Source organism: Ambystoma mexicanum, chromosome 7q (assembly GCF_040938575.1).
Source record: "Ambystoma mexicanum isolate Mex_15411 chromosome 7q, UKY_AmexF1_1, whole genome shotgun sequence".
Lineage (NCBI taxonomy): Eukaryota > Metazoa > Chordata > Amphibia > Caudata > Ambystomatidae > Ambystoma > Ambystoma mexicanum.
In genome coordinates, this window is record NC_090941.1 from 118,469,363 (window position 1) to 118,482,444 (window position 13,082).

Below are 13,082 nucleotides of genomic sequence, written 5' to 3' on the forward strand. Positions count from 1 at the left end.
AATAGGTACACACTCTCTTCACCTTGTTGCTCTTTTCTACAAAAAGTTCTATCCGGTCACACTTACCATGACCATTCGATTTCTATACATTTATAGCCATTTTACACACTTACAACATCAGATTGTCGTCTGACACATACGAGGCGCACACACCTCCTGGTAACAGTCTATTCACAAATCAAAGTGTCCTCCCTTTCCTCCCTAGCCGGCTGTCCCTGTCCTTATTCGGATGTATGGATGCGCATATATATATTTCTGAGGCTTGTGGAATCTGCTTAGATCACATGCTGTGCATAGGCCGACATCTATTGGAAGCTGCGGAGTATTACAGTTTGTTTTTCGAAACTCGAAAATGGGCGTCGACACAGGCGTGCCAGTAATACTATCCCTAGTGTGACGTCCACTGTACCCAAGATCCCTCACGCGTCTGGGATCCTCAGATTGTTTTTTTCCGCCATACTGGTCGGAAGCATCTTGCGGAGTCCCCTGGCCTTAGCCATACTTTTGCTATTATATTGCAATTTAAAATTATTTATTGACATCCTTCCCCACCCCAACGTCGACCATCGATCTCGACGACGGCTGGAGAAGACATCGACCGTCGGCTGCTGCACGACGGATCTGGGCCTAGGAAGGCCGCTGGCCTCGGCCCGGGCCTAGTAGGCCGCTGGCCTCGGCCCGGGCCTAGTAGGCCGCTGGCCTCGGCCCTGCAAGTAGGGAGAGTGGGGGGTGGTACATACTCTTCACTCTTGGTATATAGGTACACCTTATATATTTCCTACACTTATCAGCCCGCTGCCTCAAGGTGCGTATGGAGGGTACCCCTTTCCAATTCTGCCCCAAGTGCAATCGCAAATACCCTTGGGTCGACAGGCACGCCACGTGCAATCTCTGCTTGCCGAGGGACCACCCCGAAGCGAACTGCAGAGCGTGTAGTAGGTTTAAACCTAAAACACTTAAGGACCGTTCGACAAAGCGTTGGGCCCACCACGCCAGGCAGGCAGCCATGGCAGCGGAGGGCGCCTTCAGCGATGGCAGCGACGCCGTACTTTCGGACGGCGAGGGCATTACGGCGTCGAAAGACTGCCGAGCGCAGGTCCCCGACCTCGGAAGGTTGTCCGGCAGGGCGGCTATGGGGAAGACCCCCGGCGACGCAAGCGCTACACCTACACACACTAAGCACACTAAGTCCAACCGAACCTCGACGACGTCGACTTCTCGGAAAGAGGCACGGATAGAACGGTCCGACTCGGTGTCCTCTGGGCGCTCTCGATCGAGATCGCCTCATGACGCAAGGCAATCATCCACTCTTGCCAAGAGTGCCTCGCCCCCTAGAGTAACGGAAGTTCCATCGTCGGAAGACGAAGACGACTTCCACCCCCAGGCCGCGCTCCAAGAGACCGAGAGCGCAGTTAACACCAGCGAGGCCCCACGCTCGAAACAAAATACCTCTCCCGACCCTCGGCGCCAGGCGTAGAAAGTCTCTGGGGCCTCTAAGGGGCAGGGAAAACATTTTTCCACACACGGGGAGGGAGGGAAACAGCGGAAAGCTCAGCCTTCCACTCCTGTAAGACCATCCTTCCACCCCAAGCAGACAGATAAACATAAATCTACTGGGACAGCAACATCCAGCAAGGGTACCCTTGATAAGTCCTCTAAGTTGCCTACTAAAGTCATACCCTGTTCCAAAGAATGGTCCAGTGAGGACATAGACAGGGTCATGTCAAGAATGTCTTCCTTAGCGGATTTTTATGACAAAAACCCAGAACATTTCCTTTCGTATGACCCTCAAGGGGCCACACCCTCAGGCTCCTCTGATCCTATCCCCCTAAGTAAAAAGGCCCGGGTCGAAAGACCTGACCCCTTCGAGGTGCAGCCTTACTCTACTCCATACTCTACTCCACACCCCAATTACCAAGAACAACCTTTCCCTGAAGGGGACCAGGAGTTTTCAATTATGGAGGAACGAACCGGGTCTGAATACTATGCGGAGGATGAGGACCTGGAGGAGGTAGAAGATGAGGAAATTTACAGAGTAGATTCCCCGGTAGAGAGCGAAGCCCCAGTTACCGACTCGCCAGTTGATAACCAACCCCTCCTTAATGAAGTTCTTGCTCGCGCAGCAGAACATTTTCACATCGACACCCACGGTGTACAGGAGGAAAGGGACTTCGCATAAGAGTTGGTGGGAGAGAGGAGGCCGGTCGCTCAGACCATCCCTATCCTTAAATCCATCCAACGTAGAATAGATCCATCCCTGGTGAATCCTAACCTCACCAGAGCCGTCAACACCAGAGTCGAAAAACTTTTTCGAGCATCCCAGTCTGACCCTCTTTATATAAGAGGTCATCTTAAACCAGACTCCCTAGTGGTTACCAACACTCGGAAGAGGGCTAAGACACCCTTATCGTCGTCAGAAGCTCCTCCCGACAAGGAGAGCAAAAGACTGTACGGGTTTGGCAGGAAGGTAGCCTCAACGTCCGCCTACCAAGCAAGGATTGCTAACTCCACCACCCTGTTGGCAAGTTACAACTGCCATCAATGGGAAGAGGTTGCGGCGCTCATAGCCTCTGCTCCTGAACCATTAAACGGCCAGTTGGCTCGGATCTCGGCAGAAGGGAGAGCCGTGTCTGGTTGCATTTTGAAAGCAACTTTCGACGCTGCAGACAACGCAGGAAGATTGATAGCAGAAGGTACTGTTATCAAGAGACATGCGTGGTTACGGCAGTCGGGGTTCAAGACAGAAACACAGGCGTCATTAATAGACAAGCCGGTGGAACCAGATCTATTGTTTGGGAAAGCGGTCGAAGACGCACTTAAAAATGCCAAGGACGAGTACGAGACTCTCAAATCCCTTGGCCAGCTTACCAACAAACCCCCGAACCAGAGGGGGAACAGTAATTTTCGTCGCCCACGCGGCCAAAATTCACAAAGAGGCAACTATGCCCAAGGACAGGGTACACAATGGAACAACAACCAGCAGTCTACCCAAAGTTACAGTAAAGGTAACAAGAGAGGTCGTGGAAGAGGCAGAGGCAGCCCCAACAAGGGAAGTGGCACGCCTCCGCCAAAGCAGTGACGCTCAGTTCAGGGTCCCTTCTCACGCAACCCCAGTAGGGGGACGCATTTCCAACTTCACCCAGGCTTGGGAAGGGATCACCTCAGACAGATGGGTGCTGTCAACAGTGTCCGCAGGATATTGTATAGAATTACTGCAGCGTCCCCGGAACCACCCTCCACGACAAAGAATACACTCCTTAGAACATCAGAAGATCCTTCTCGAGGAGATCGCCTTTCTGCTAGAAAAGGACGCGATAGAACTCGTCCCAGGACACCAGGTAAACAAGGCTATCTATTCAACTTACTTCCTTGTGCCAAAGAAAGATTTGACAATGCGCCCAGTATTGGACTTACGGCCTGCCAACAAGTATGTCAAGCCCCAAAAATTCCGTATGACCACGCTACAAGAGGTAATCCCCCTCCTAAAAAAGGGGGATTACATGGCAACCTTGGATATGAAAGATGCTTATTTTCATATTTCCATGCTCCCAGCGCACAGAAAATACTTGCGCTTCAAGGTGGACAGTCGCCACTACCAATTCAAGGTACTGCCCTTCGGGATAGCTTCAGCACCAAGGGTATTCACCAAGGTACTGGCGGTGGCAGCTTCACACCTACGCAGGGAGGCAATCCCAGTGTACCCTTATCTGGACGACTGGCTCATAACGGGGGAAACCCCAGGAATTTGCAGGTCAAACATTCAGAGGACTATCGACCTCCTCCACGAATTAGGCTTCTCTATCAACGAGAAGAAGTCAAGTCTGGTGCCAAGCACCTCAAAACAGTTCCTAGGAGCAATCCTAGATACTCAGAAAGGGTTGACCTTCCCTTCAGAAGAGAGAATTCGGAATATACTACTGCAAATTCCACATTATCAGTCAGGTCAACAAATAACGGTACGCAAAGCAATGCGGTTACTGGGCATGATGGCGTCATGCATTTACCTGGTCCCCCACGCGCGTCTGCGCATGTGTCCCATGCAGGAATGGTTGGCGAAACAGTGGTCTCAGGCAAGTGGTCAGTGGGACGATCTAGTGGTCGTTTCGCCAACACTCGTACAGAGCTTACACTGGTGGACAAGAGAGAATCTCGCAAGGGGAAAACCCTTTTACGATCCCGAAGTACAGGCAGTGGTGACTACAGATGCATGCCTGACTGGGTGGGGAGCTCACCATCTCCACCACACAGCTCAGGGTCTCTGGTCTCACTCAGTAGTCAAGAACCACATCAACCTGCTAGAGCTTCTGGCAGTATTCCGAGCGCTTCGGGCGTTCGAGACCCATCTGCTAAACTTGTCGGTACAGATCCAGACGGACAGCACGACAGCCATGTTCTATCTGAACAAACAAGGAGGGACTCGTTCGCTAAATCTGTCCAAGCTTGCCCAGAAAATCTGGATATGGGCACTCAGACGGAACATCTTCCTGTCATCACAACATGTTCCAGGGGAGCTCAATTCCCTAGCGGATGCCCTAAGCAGAGACTCCCTCCCAGAAGAACACGAATGGGTCCTTCACAGAGATATCGTAGAAGATCTCTTCTCTCAGTGGGGTTTCCCCACTATAGACCTATTCGCCACAAGCGAAAACAAACAATGCCCAGGATTTGCATCCAGGTTCCCCCAGCCAGACTCCCAAGGGAACGCCCTGTGGATGAACTGGTCAGGGATGTTTGCGTACGCTTTTCCACCAACCCCTCATCAGAAAGGTAGTGTACAAGATGAACAAGGAATCGATGACGCTCATCCTAGTTGCTCCCATGTGGGCGAGACAACCATGGTTTCCACACCTACGCAGGATGGCGCTGTGCGAGCCCATCAAACTCCCAGCCTGGTACAACCTACTGTCCCAGCAACAAGGTCTAACAGTGCACCAGGAACCCAACTCAATGAACCTAGCAGCATGGCTCCTGAGGTCATAGAGTTTGGCCATCTCAATTTACCACAGAGGTGTATGGACATCCTAAAAGAATCCAGGAAACCAAACACAAGGCACTGTTACTTTGACAAGTGGAAGAGATTCGTTATTTGGTGCCAGAATAAACAAATCAACCCAGTTGATTGCACTCCTTCCAACGTGGTAACATACATGCTCCACCTGCTGGATGCAGGGTTGGTTTTTAACTCTCTGAAAGTACACCTGGCAGCCCTCTCGGCTTACACCACATCCCATAACAAAGTATCGGGGTGGAAAGTACCAGTAGTTAAAGCCTTCATGGAAGGAGTAAAGAGACTTCACCCTCCTATTTCGAACCCACCGCCAGGATGGGACCTCAATGTGGTGCTAGCTAAGCTCATGGGGCCCCCTTTCGAACCCATGCATAAAAGTAGTCTCAAACACCTGACTTATAAAACGGCCTTCTTAGTAGCCATTACCTCCATAAGAAGGGTCAGTGAAATTCAGGCTCTGTCAGTGCAAGATCCTTTCTTTATTATCCACAAAGACAAACTGGTTTTACGCACACACCCTAGGTTCTCACCTAAAGTTATATCTAAATTCCATGTAAACCAGTCCATCGAGCTTCCGGCTTTCTTCCAGAACCCGCAAAGCTCGGCTGAGGTGAAACTACACACCCTTGATGTGCGTAGGGCGGTCCTCTACTATGTAAATAAAACCAGACCGCTAAGAAAAACAGATCAACTGTTTGTCTCCGTAGCTACAGGCAGAGAGGGGGATCGCGTCTCTAAAGGCGCGATCTCGAAGTGGATTATCAACTGTATACAGCTGTTACTCTCTTTCTGAAAAAACTCTGCCTTTTACGCCAAGGGCCCATTCTACTAGAGGCATTGGTGCCACTCTGGCTTTCATTGCAAATGTTCCCCTCGACACCATTTGCAAAGCAGCTACTTGGAGCTCCATTCACACTTTTACTCAGCATTACTGCATTGACACTCATTCCAAGACAGATACACAAGTGGGACAAGCGGTTCTAAGACACCTGTTTGCTCATGACCCTTCTCACATCCCACCTCCTTCTTCGGGTACTGCTCGCACAGCATGTGATCTAAGCAGATTCCACAAGCCTCAGAAGGGATACATTACTCACCGTAATCGTATTTCTGATGCTTGTATCTGCTTAGATTCACATGCGACCCACCCTTCCTCCCCTCCGAGAGAAGGCGCATGATTGCGTGTAGTCTTACCTTTCTGTCTATCTGCTTGGATTATCTGTACTCACGCTACTCCTCATGCTTCCTCATGTCAGAAAAAATACAATCTGAGGATCCCAGACGCGTGAGGGATCTTGGGTACAGTGGACGTCACACTAGGGATAGTATTACTGGCACGCCTGTGTCGACGCCCATTTTCGAGTTTCGAAAAACAAACTGTAATACTCCGCAGCTTCCACTAGATGTCGGCCTATGCACAGCATGTGAATCTAAGCAGATACAAGCATCAGAAATACGATTACGGTGAGTAATGTATCATATATATATATATATATATATATATATATATATATATTGGTCTGCTCTTCCCTCTTATAGTAGGACTCTCTTTTTCTTACTTTCTCCCTAAGTTTTGTACTAATCTCACTTTTATTTTCCCCCCTAACCCTAAAGAAAAGAAAAGAAAGTAATAGTGGTCACTAATATATTCTCAGTGCCCCCTTTTGCTGGACACTTTTATCTTATATTCCACTTCTTCATATATTCCCAGTACTAGTCAAGATAGCACTATGCGGTGCCGTCTTCCACCCCCTTTCGGAGCTAGGTTCCGTCACTTTTATCTCTTATTCACCTCTTAATCCTAATGGCCATATGCAAAGAAAAAGCAAGGAAATTTTAGGATGATCCTTAGTAGATCTGCGTACCCCCTCTTCGTTCCCTGTCCTACACTTCTTCCCCCACTCCCTTTACAATCGCTCGCACTCAATACTCACGTGCCCGTCTTGAACCGATAGTCTCCGAAACTGGGTCCGTCCAGGCAGTGTCGCCGTCAGCTCAACAGTCAGCCCCGGCTCCGGCGAGCGGTACTCAAAGGGGATTTTTCAACTGGGATCCCGTACCCTCTCTTTTGAGTGCGCACTTCTTAGTGTACCGGTCGCCGTTGGCGGCCAGCCTCCCGGAGCCGGCTCACCGTACGTATCCCTTTTCGACCGGAGATTCTCGTGCCAAAAGGGTACGGTAATGTTAGATCGGGAAAAAATAATAGTAATAATCACGCTTTCAGGGTCACCACTGAAGGCGAGCGTCCCCAACCAGCACGATCCTCCCCGCAATGAGAGACAATGACGGACTCTCCCAAGTCGGGAATAAAGCCAAAACAGAGTGCGGGTGAGCTTAAATGGGAGTTTATCAATCAGAATAGGGCATGTAAAGAACTCTGCAAACTCCGAGAGCGCTCTGTCTGATAATATCAAAGACAGGCGTATATATTTACAAAAAAGTCATAAGAACCTATACACTATAGGGGGCACAAGTTCAATGGGATTGGGTGGCGACGACTAACTATAGGTGCTGCTGCGATGTGGTTGGCCGTGGCTGTAGAACGTTACTGGTCAGCCTCGTGGGTTGGGCTGGGCCTGGCAGGTTGGCAGAGTTCATCCGGGCGGTGGTGTTGTGCCATCGCGGCCAGTGTCAGAGATTAATGCCTTTTCCTGACTTATTTGCCCTAGGCCATGCACACCGCAGTCATTCAGTCATTACAATATTATCTTCTTTAGTAAATCTTCCAATAGGTTATTCTACAGGTTAATGCAACACAGGAGGAATGCACCTTGTGAGGGGTCTGATGGTCATTCGTCAGGGCAAGGTTACCAGTGTCCTGTTGACCGGGGCCATAGGTTGAGGGGCTAAGCTTCAGGGCATAGGACGGACGGTACATGCCTCCCTGTCTTGTTAGATGTGGTTATAAATGTGCCGCTGTGTGTTGCCACAGTGTTGGGTGTCCTGATTGCACAGGGCCATAAGTCTAAGATGATCTGGTGGGTTGTGGGGTTTACGAGGGGGCGCCTTTGGAAGTGTGGGTTCAGGCAGGGGTTTACTGCTGTGCTGTAAATAATGCAGGTGGCGGCCCGTGGCCTTGGGAGCTGCAGAGGGGGCTACACATCTTTGAAGCGGCTCCAGTCTAGTTGGGGGAGGTGGGGCAGCGCGGCGCGGCCTCTGCTCTCATGTTTGGCAGTCTCCGCAGGGTGGGAGGGGAAATGGCCTTGCACATATTTACAAAGGTATTTTCCTCGCGTGTTGCCGGTTTTTTGGAGGCGAAAACATCACAATCATTAGAACACTTTATAATATTTGTTTGAATTACTTGAAAACATACATTTCATTTCGCTAGAGGCGTCTCAATTATATCCAGTCTGAGCACCTTATTCGTACACTATATTTCAACAATTACAGTATTTAGCTATATGCATATACATTTGCAGTAAGTGAGGTAGTATTGAGGTTGGTGGAGTACATAGAAAATGACCCGCCACCGTATGTGTCGGTGGTGGCATGTAAGGGGCTTAGAGATACACGCGCGACGAGTGCATTCTCGCACACTCTTCACATGTGACCTCTTGTATTGTTACATTCGCTTTCTTGTGTACTCTAGCAGCATTAGTTCAGTTATGGCGCGGGACCGCGGGGTGTACGGCTTTCAATGATACATATAAAGAATAATCCCCCGGAATGCTTTTATTATTTGCACACCCCTGCAGGGGTGTGGGTCCTTCACGGCTGGTGTCATGTACGATAATTACACAATTTTCAAGGTTTCTTTAGTAAAAAGTGGTTGTATGGAGAGGATACATGTGTTAAAAGTGGTTTTTGACATTCATATTTGGGTACCTTTCTGCTTTCATCAGATGACCATTCTACAGATCTTCCCATCGCCCAGGCCTTGCTGACCGGGTCATTCTGGGAGCAGTGATACACTGCGGACGGTGAAATGTTAGTGTTAGTATCTTATGCTAGTTCATGTCCGTCCTGTTCGTGGGAACGTGCTCACAGCGGATCTGCCAGGGTGCTGCGGCAACAGGGATAATTGAAACTCTCCGAGGGTGGGGGCCGCACTACAGTGCGCCACGCTCACACCATCTTTATTAAGCAAAATGGTTTCTGAGGCCTAGCTAAATTCAATACGTGTGGGAAATGTCTTCAGCAGGTGAGCCATCCACCACCTGGGCCCGGGTGGTAAGGAGGGGACGCCCGATGAGCCATGGCCCTCACCTGGGGTGGAGATGTAGGCCAGGGGGGTCCCTTGGACCACTCCTCCCCTACACAGGTAAATCCTTATTTATATGTTGTAGGCCAAAATAAAGTTATTAAGAATTATATTTTGACATAGTATATGTACTGCCGACATAACTAATTAAGGTTATAACAATATATACCATTGGTTTTCTGCAGGTGAGGCGACTCCTAGAGACAGTACAACACTCCTAGAGACACTACACCGCAAAGCAAATAATTCTTTCTAAATCCACTGAAATACAAAAGGCTACAATCATAACTGCCAATTGCGTGACATTAAGCTCCTGATAATTGTAGGGAAGCTATAAAGGCCTGAACAAGAAACATGTCATGTAGAGCAATAAGGCAAATTCGTTTTCATCACCTTAGATGGTGTAGTTTAAAAAAAGAAAATCCATGTATGGGACATTCAACATTAAATTGATATTTGTGATATACATTATATCATTGAGTCACAAGGTTTTTGGGATCACGCACCTTTAGTGCCAGTGAAGTAAATGTATCCAATTTGTGTGTATACTTTTTCATAATGATGTTTTTTAAAACCAAAATATATATATTAAAATCGCAAACAGTTTCTAATGAGTTCAAATCGCCCTTCGCCTATGAACCAATGGTGATACTCAAACCTGGCATGTTGGTAGTTTATTGACTTGAGTCCGGAGGAAGTTTTGGCTCGTGGTTTCCTGGAGTCCCCTTTTCTTATATCTTCAAGCAGAACACCGAAATGAAGGAAAGATGCATACTTCAGAGCAGACCACCTCCGGACACTTTCGTGGAGTGAAGATGGATTACAACAGGTGTCCCCACGTTCAGGCAGCAGCAGGCGATCTTCAATAAACAAACAAAGGAGCAGTCCAGCACAGCTTCTGTTGATGCAAGAAGGCTGCAAATGCAGGACCAGGCATCTTGTTACACAATTTGAAGAATCCCCAATTTCCAAAAATGCACTCAGGACAGCGACAGCTGCAGCGAGGTAGCCACTGGTTGGTTACAGGGATACTTCCAAAGGCAGGGGTTGGCACTGGTTGTTCACACCGGTGCAGGGGTTGAAGCATTGATGAGGTTGGTCTTTAGATCAGGTAGAGGAACAAGATTTTACTGGGACTTCACTGCAGTTGGTGGTTTTCAGCTTTAGGGGTCATCCTTGGATTGTCAACTGGCTCCTCTTCTTTGTTGAGGACTTTGTTCCAACGATGATCTGTTTAATGGCTACAAGGTTTGGGCTGGGAGCTTTCCCACCAATGGTAAAGGTCTGCACCATTCTAACTGGCAGTGGCTATCCAGTAATAGATTGCCACTGGCCACATCTGCCCGGCAACAGACATTTAGTTGCCAGGGTGTGTACTGGGACCAGAGTGTCCCAGCCCCCACATCCGGGCTCACGCACAAACCATCCCTTTGCTAGCGAAAGCAGCAGCTTTCCCCAGAAAGGCCATTCCACGTATTGCGATTGCTGACCTGATAATGTGGGAAGAAGGCCAAAGAACAATATGGCCCAAGGACATTTTGTTAATATTGCCTAAAGCCAAAGGTCTGTGATCAAATCCTCATTATTGTGTTTGATAAATTCAGTAGTTCTCATACATAATGTTTTGATATGTGGAGAGGGAATGGCATAGCTCAGAAGAATGACGTGAAAAGCTAAACCCCCTTTGAACAACCTGTAAATCGTGGAAGACTACACTCAAGCAGACATCCCAAGAAATCTTACAATGCATCTCTGCAAGTGAGTGCATACTAAAATATCCTTAGGTGCACTTTAGGGGCAAGTGGGTAAGGTCTTTCTCCCGTACTCTGCAGCTAGCAGACACAAGTAGAATGACACATACAGAGGTAGAACAGTGCCCAGCCCTCAGCAGCTACCAACCAAGGATTGAGAAGCAAACTAACTAGACACCTGCTTATAGATTGGAGCCCCGAGCCTGCTCCAAGTAAGCAATGGTCAGCCACTTGGAGAAGCAGTAACCTGTTACACCCCCTACAAATGTGAGAGCCTGACAAACCAGCCACAACCAGTCTTCCTTTTAACTCATCTGCATATCTGTGGATGAAAGGTAACCTGAGATTCAGTGGGAGGAGAAGGTTTGGTTCATTGATTGCAACAAAGGGATGCAATTAAGAGACTCTATTTGCATCAATTGCAAACCTAAACCCTAGAATGGTCTGCATTACCAGCAAAGGGGAGGCCTGGCCAACAAGAAACTGAGTGGTAATAGAGATAGAGGAGAAATCCACTGAACGTCCCTAAAAATAAACCTTGCCCGATGTGATGGCCTGAAATGAAATGCTCCGATAGTGTGGAAGGTCAGCAAGAGAAGTATGGCAATACTGAATGAGAATCACATTGAATTCACTGCTGCCCTCTCTGTAATGGACCAGATTTCTGGAGTTAGTGTGGTATATGTAGATTCTACCTGTAGGAAAGGGAGAGAAGGGACTTTGTGGTGAGGAGTGGGAGAGGAATGCTCAAGTAATAATGGAAAGATGTGTGAATTTGTATCCCGCCAGTTCTGATTGAATTTGAGATCACTGCATGATTGAAGTTGAACCTTGGAGTGGACTGCAAGCATTTTGAGAAAGGTCTTAGTGATCGATGTTACAACTGTAATTAAAACGTTGAAACAAGTTGTTGTGATTTCAGATGACTATTGTGTTTCTTCCTTTCTAGTTCATGATGGTGTACACAATGAGTACATTGTTGTATCCTTTTTCTGTCCTAAAATTACAGCTGTGACCCTTCGTGAAGACAGTATCAGAAGGTCGGAAAGGAGAGCCAGGCGAGTGTCTGCTGGTCTATCGGATGATTCGCTTGCTAGTGACAGTGGTGTTTTTGAAGCTTTAACTAAAAGGTTTGATTTCCTTGGTTACCTACTCCTGTCTTTTGCAAATGCTTCAGCATAGGTAGATAGTTATTTTACTTTCCTACAATAGACTGTATACTCTGTGTAGACTGTGAAGTATTGTTGTAGCATGACGTGCCTCGCATTGTCACACATTTACTATTCAAATCCTTGTAGCTTTGCATGTTAAAAAATAATTGATATGAAATGCCCATGTGAAAATATGAGATTAGGTTGCTCAGTTGGATTGAACACCTTCAGCTGAGGTTTTTGTATAACCTAGAGGTCACAGGGTTGAATCCTGGTCATCACATCCATTCTCCCTTTTATAGAAGATAGAATTGCTGCCATTGAGGTAGGTATTTTAAATCTTCAATCTGTTTCAAGGCAAACTTCTATTCATCGGTCTATTCTTTGTAATGTGTAAAACTACTTAATTCGGGAAATTTTAGACTTTGAACTATTGCAGTTTCTCACCAGAAACTATTGTTGTTTGTCAACTGGCATATGCCCACCGACAAAACATTTTTGTTATACTCGTACTTTATTTTTGAAAGATCACCTAAAATAGAATGCAATCTGTACATCGAGAAATCCTATGCTTTAATCTGAGCATCATAATTGATATTCTTGTTTATGCTTTTTCTTTTAGCATACAGTTGTAAATATACATTTTGAGTTTTCCATAAAATTTGAAAACTGTTCATGTCTGTAGGTCCATGAAATCCTTTCACCAAAAAGGTGCATTTGAATAAGAACTACCTTAATTTTATGAAAAGTAATGTAAGACACCTTACACATACGTCCCGCCCCCTCCTCCATCCTTGTGTGCGTCCCCAACATGCAGACGGTACCGGAGCCTTTTTCAGCGAAAAATGGAGCTTCCCCTTTAAATTTAGCATAGCATGTGGGGGTGCAGCCTCGGGCATAGGAATCCCCCACCCTCCGGCACCTCACCTCAGTCCCTTTTTCCGCACAGTGTCGGATCTGGCAGCTAG

General features: G+C 47.6%; 1 protein-coding gene across 1 annotated transcript in view; it reads left to right on the top strand.

The window, feature by feature from the left end:
* Positions 1 to 13,082, top strand: part of WWC3 (WWC family member 3) — a gene marked incomplete at its 5' end in the record, with an annotated part of 1,141,234 nt that overhangs the window by 856,930 nt on the left and 271,222 nt on the right. Inside the window, one exon of the mRNA XM_069639076.1 lies at positions 11,973 to 12,093. Coding sequence (XP_069495177.1) covers positions 11,973 to 12,093 — 121 coding nt within the window. The remainder of the gene's footprint in view (positions 1 to 11,972; positions 12,094 to 13,082) is intronic.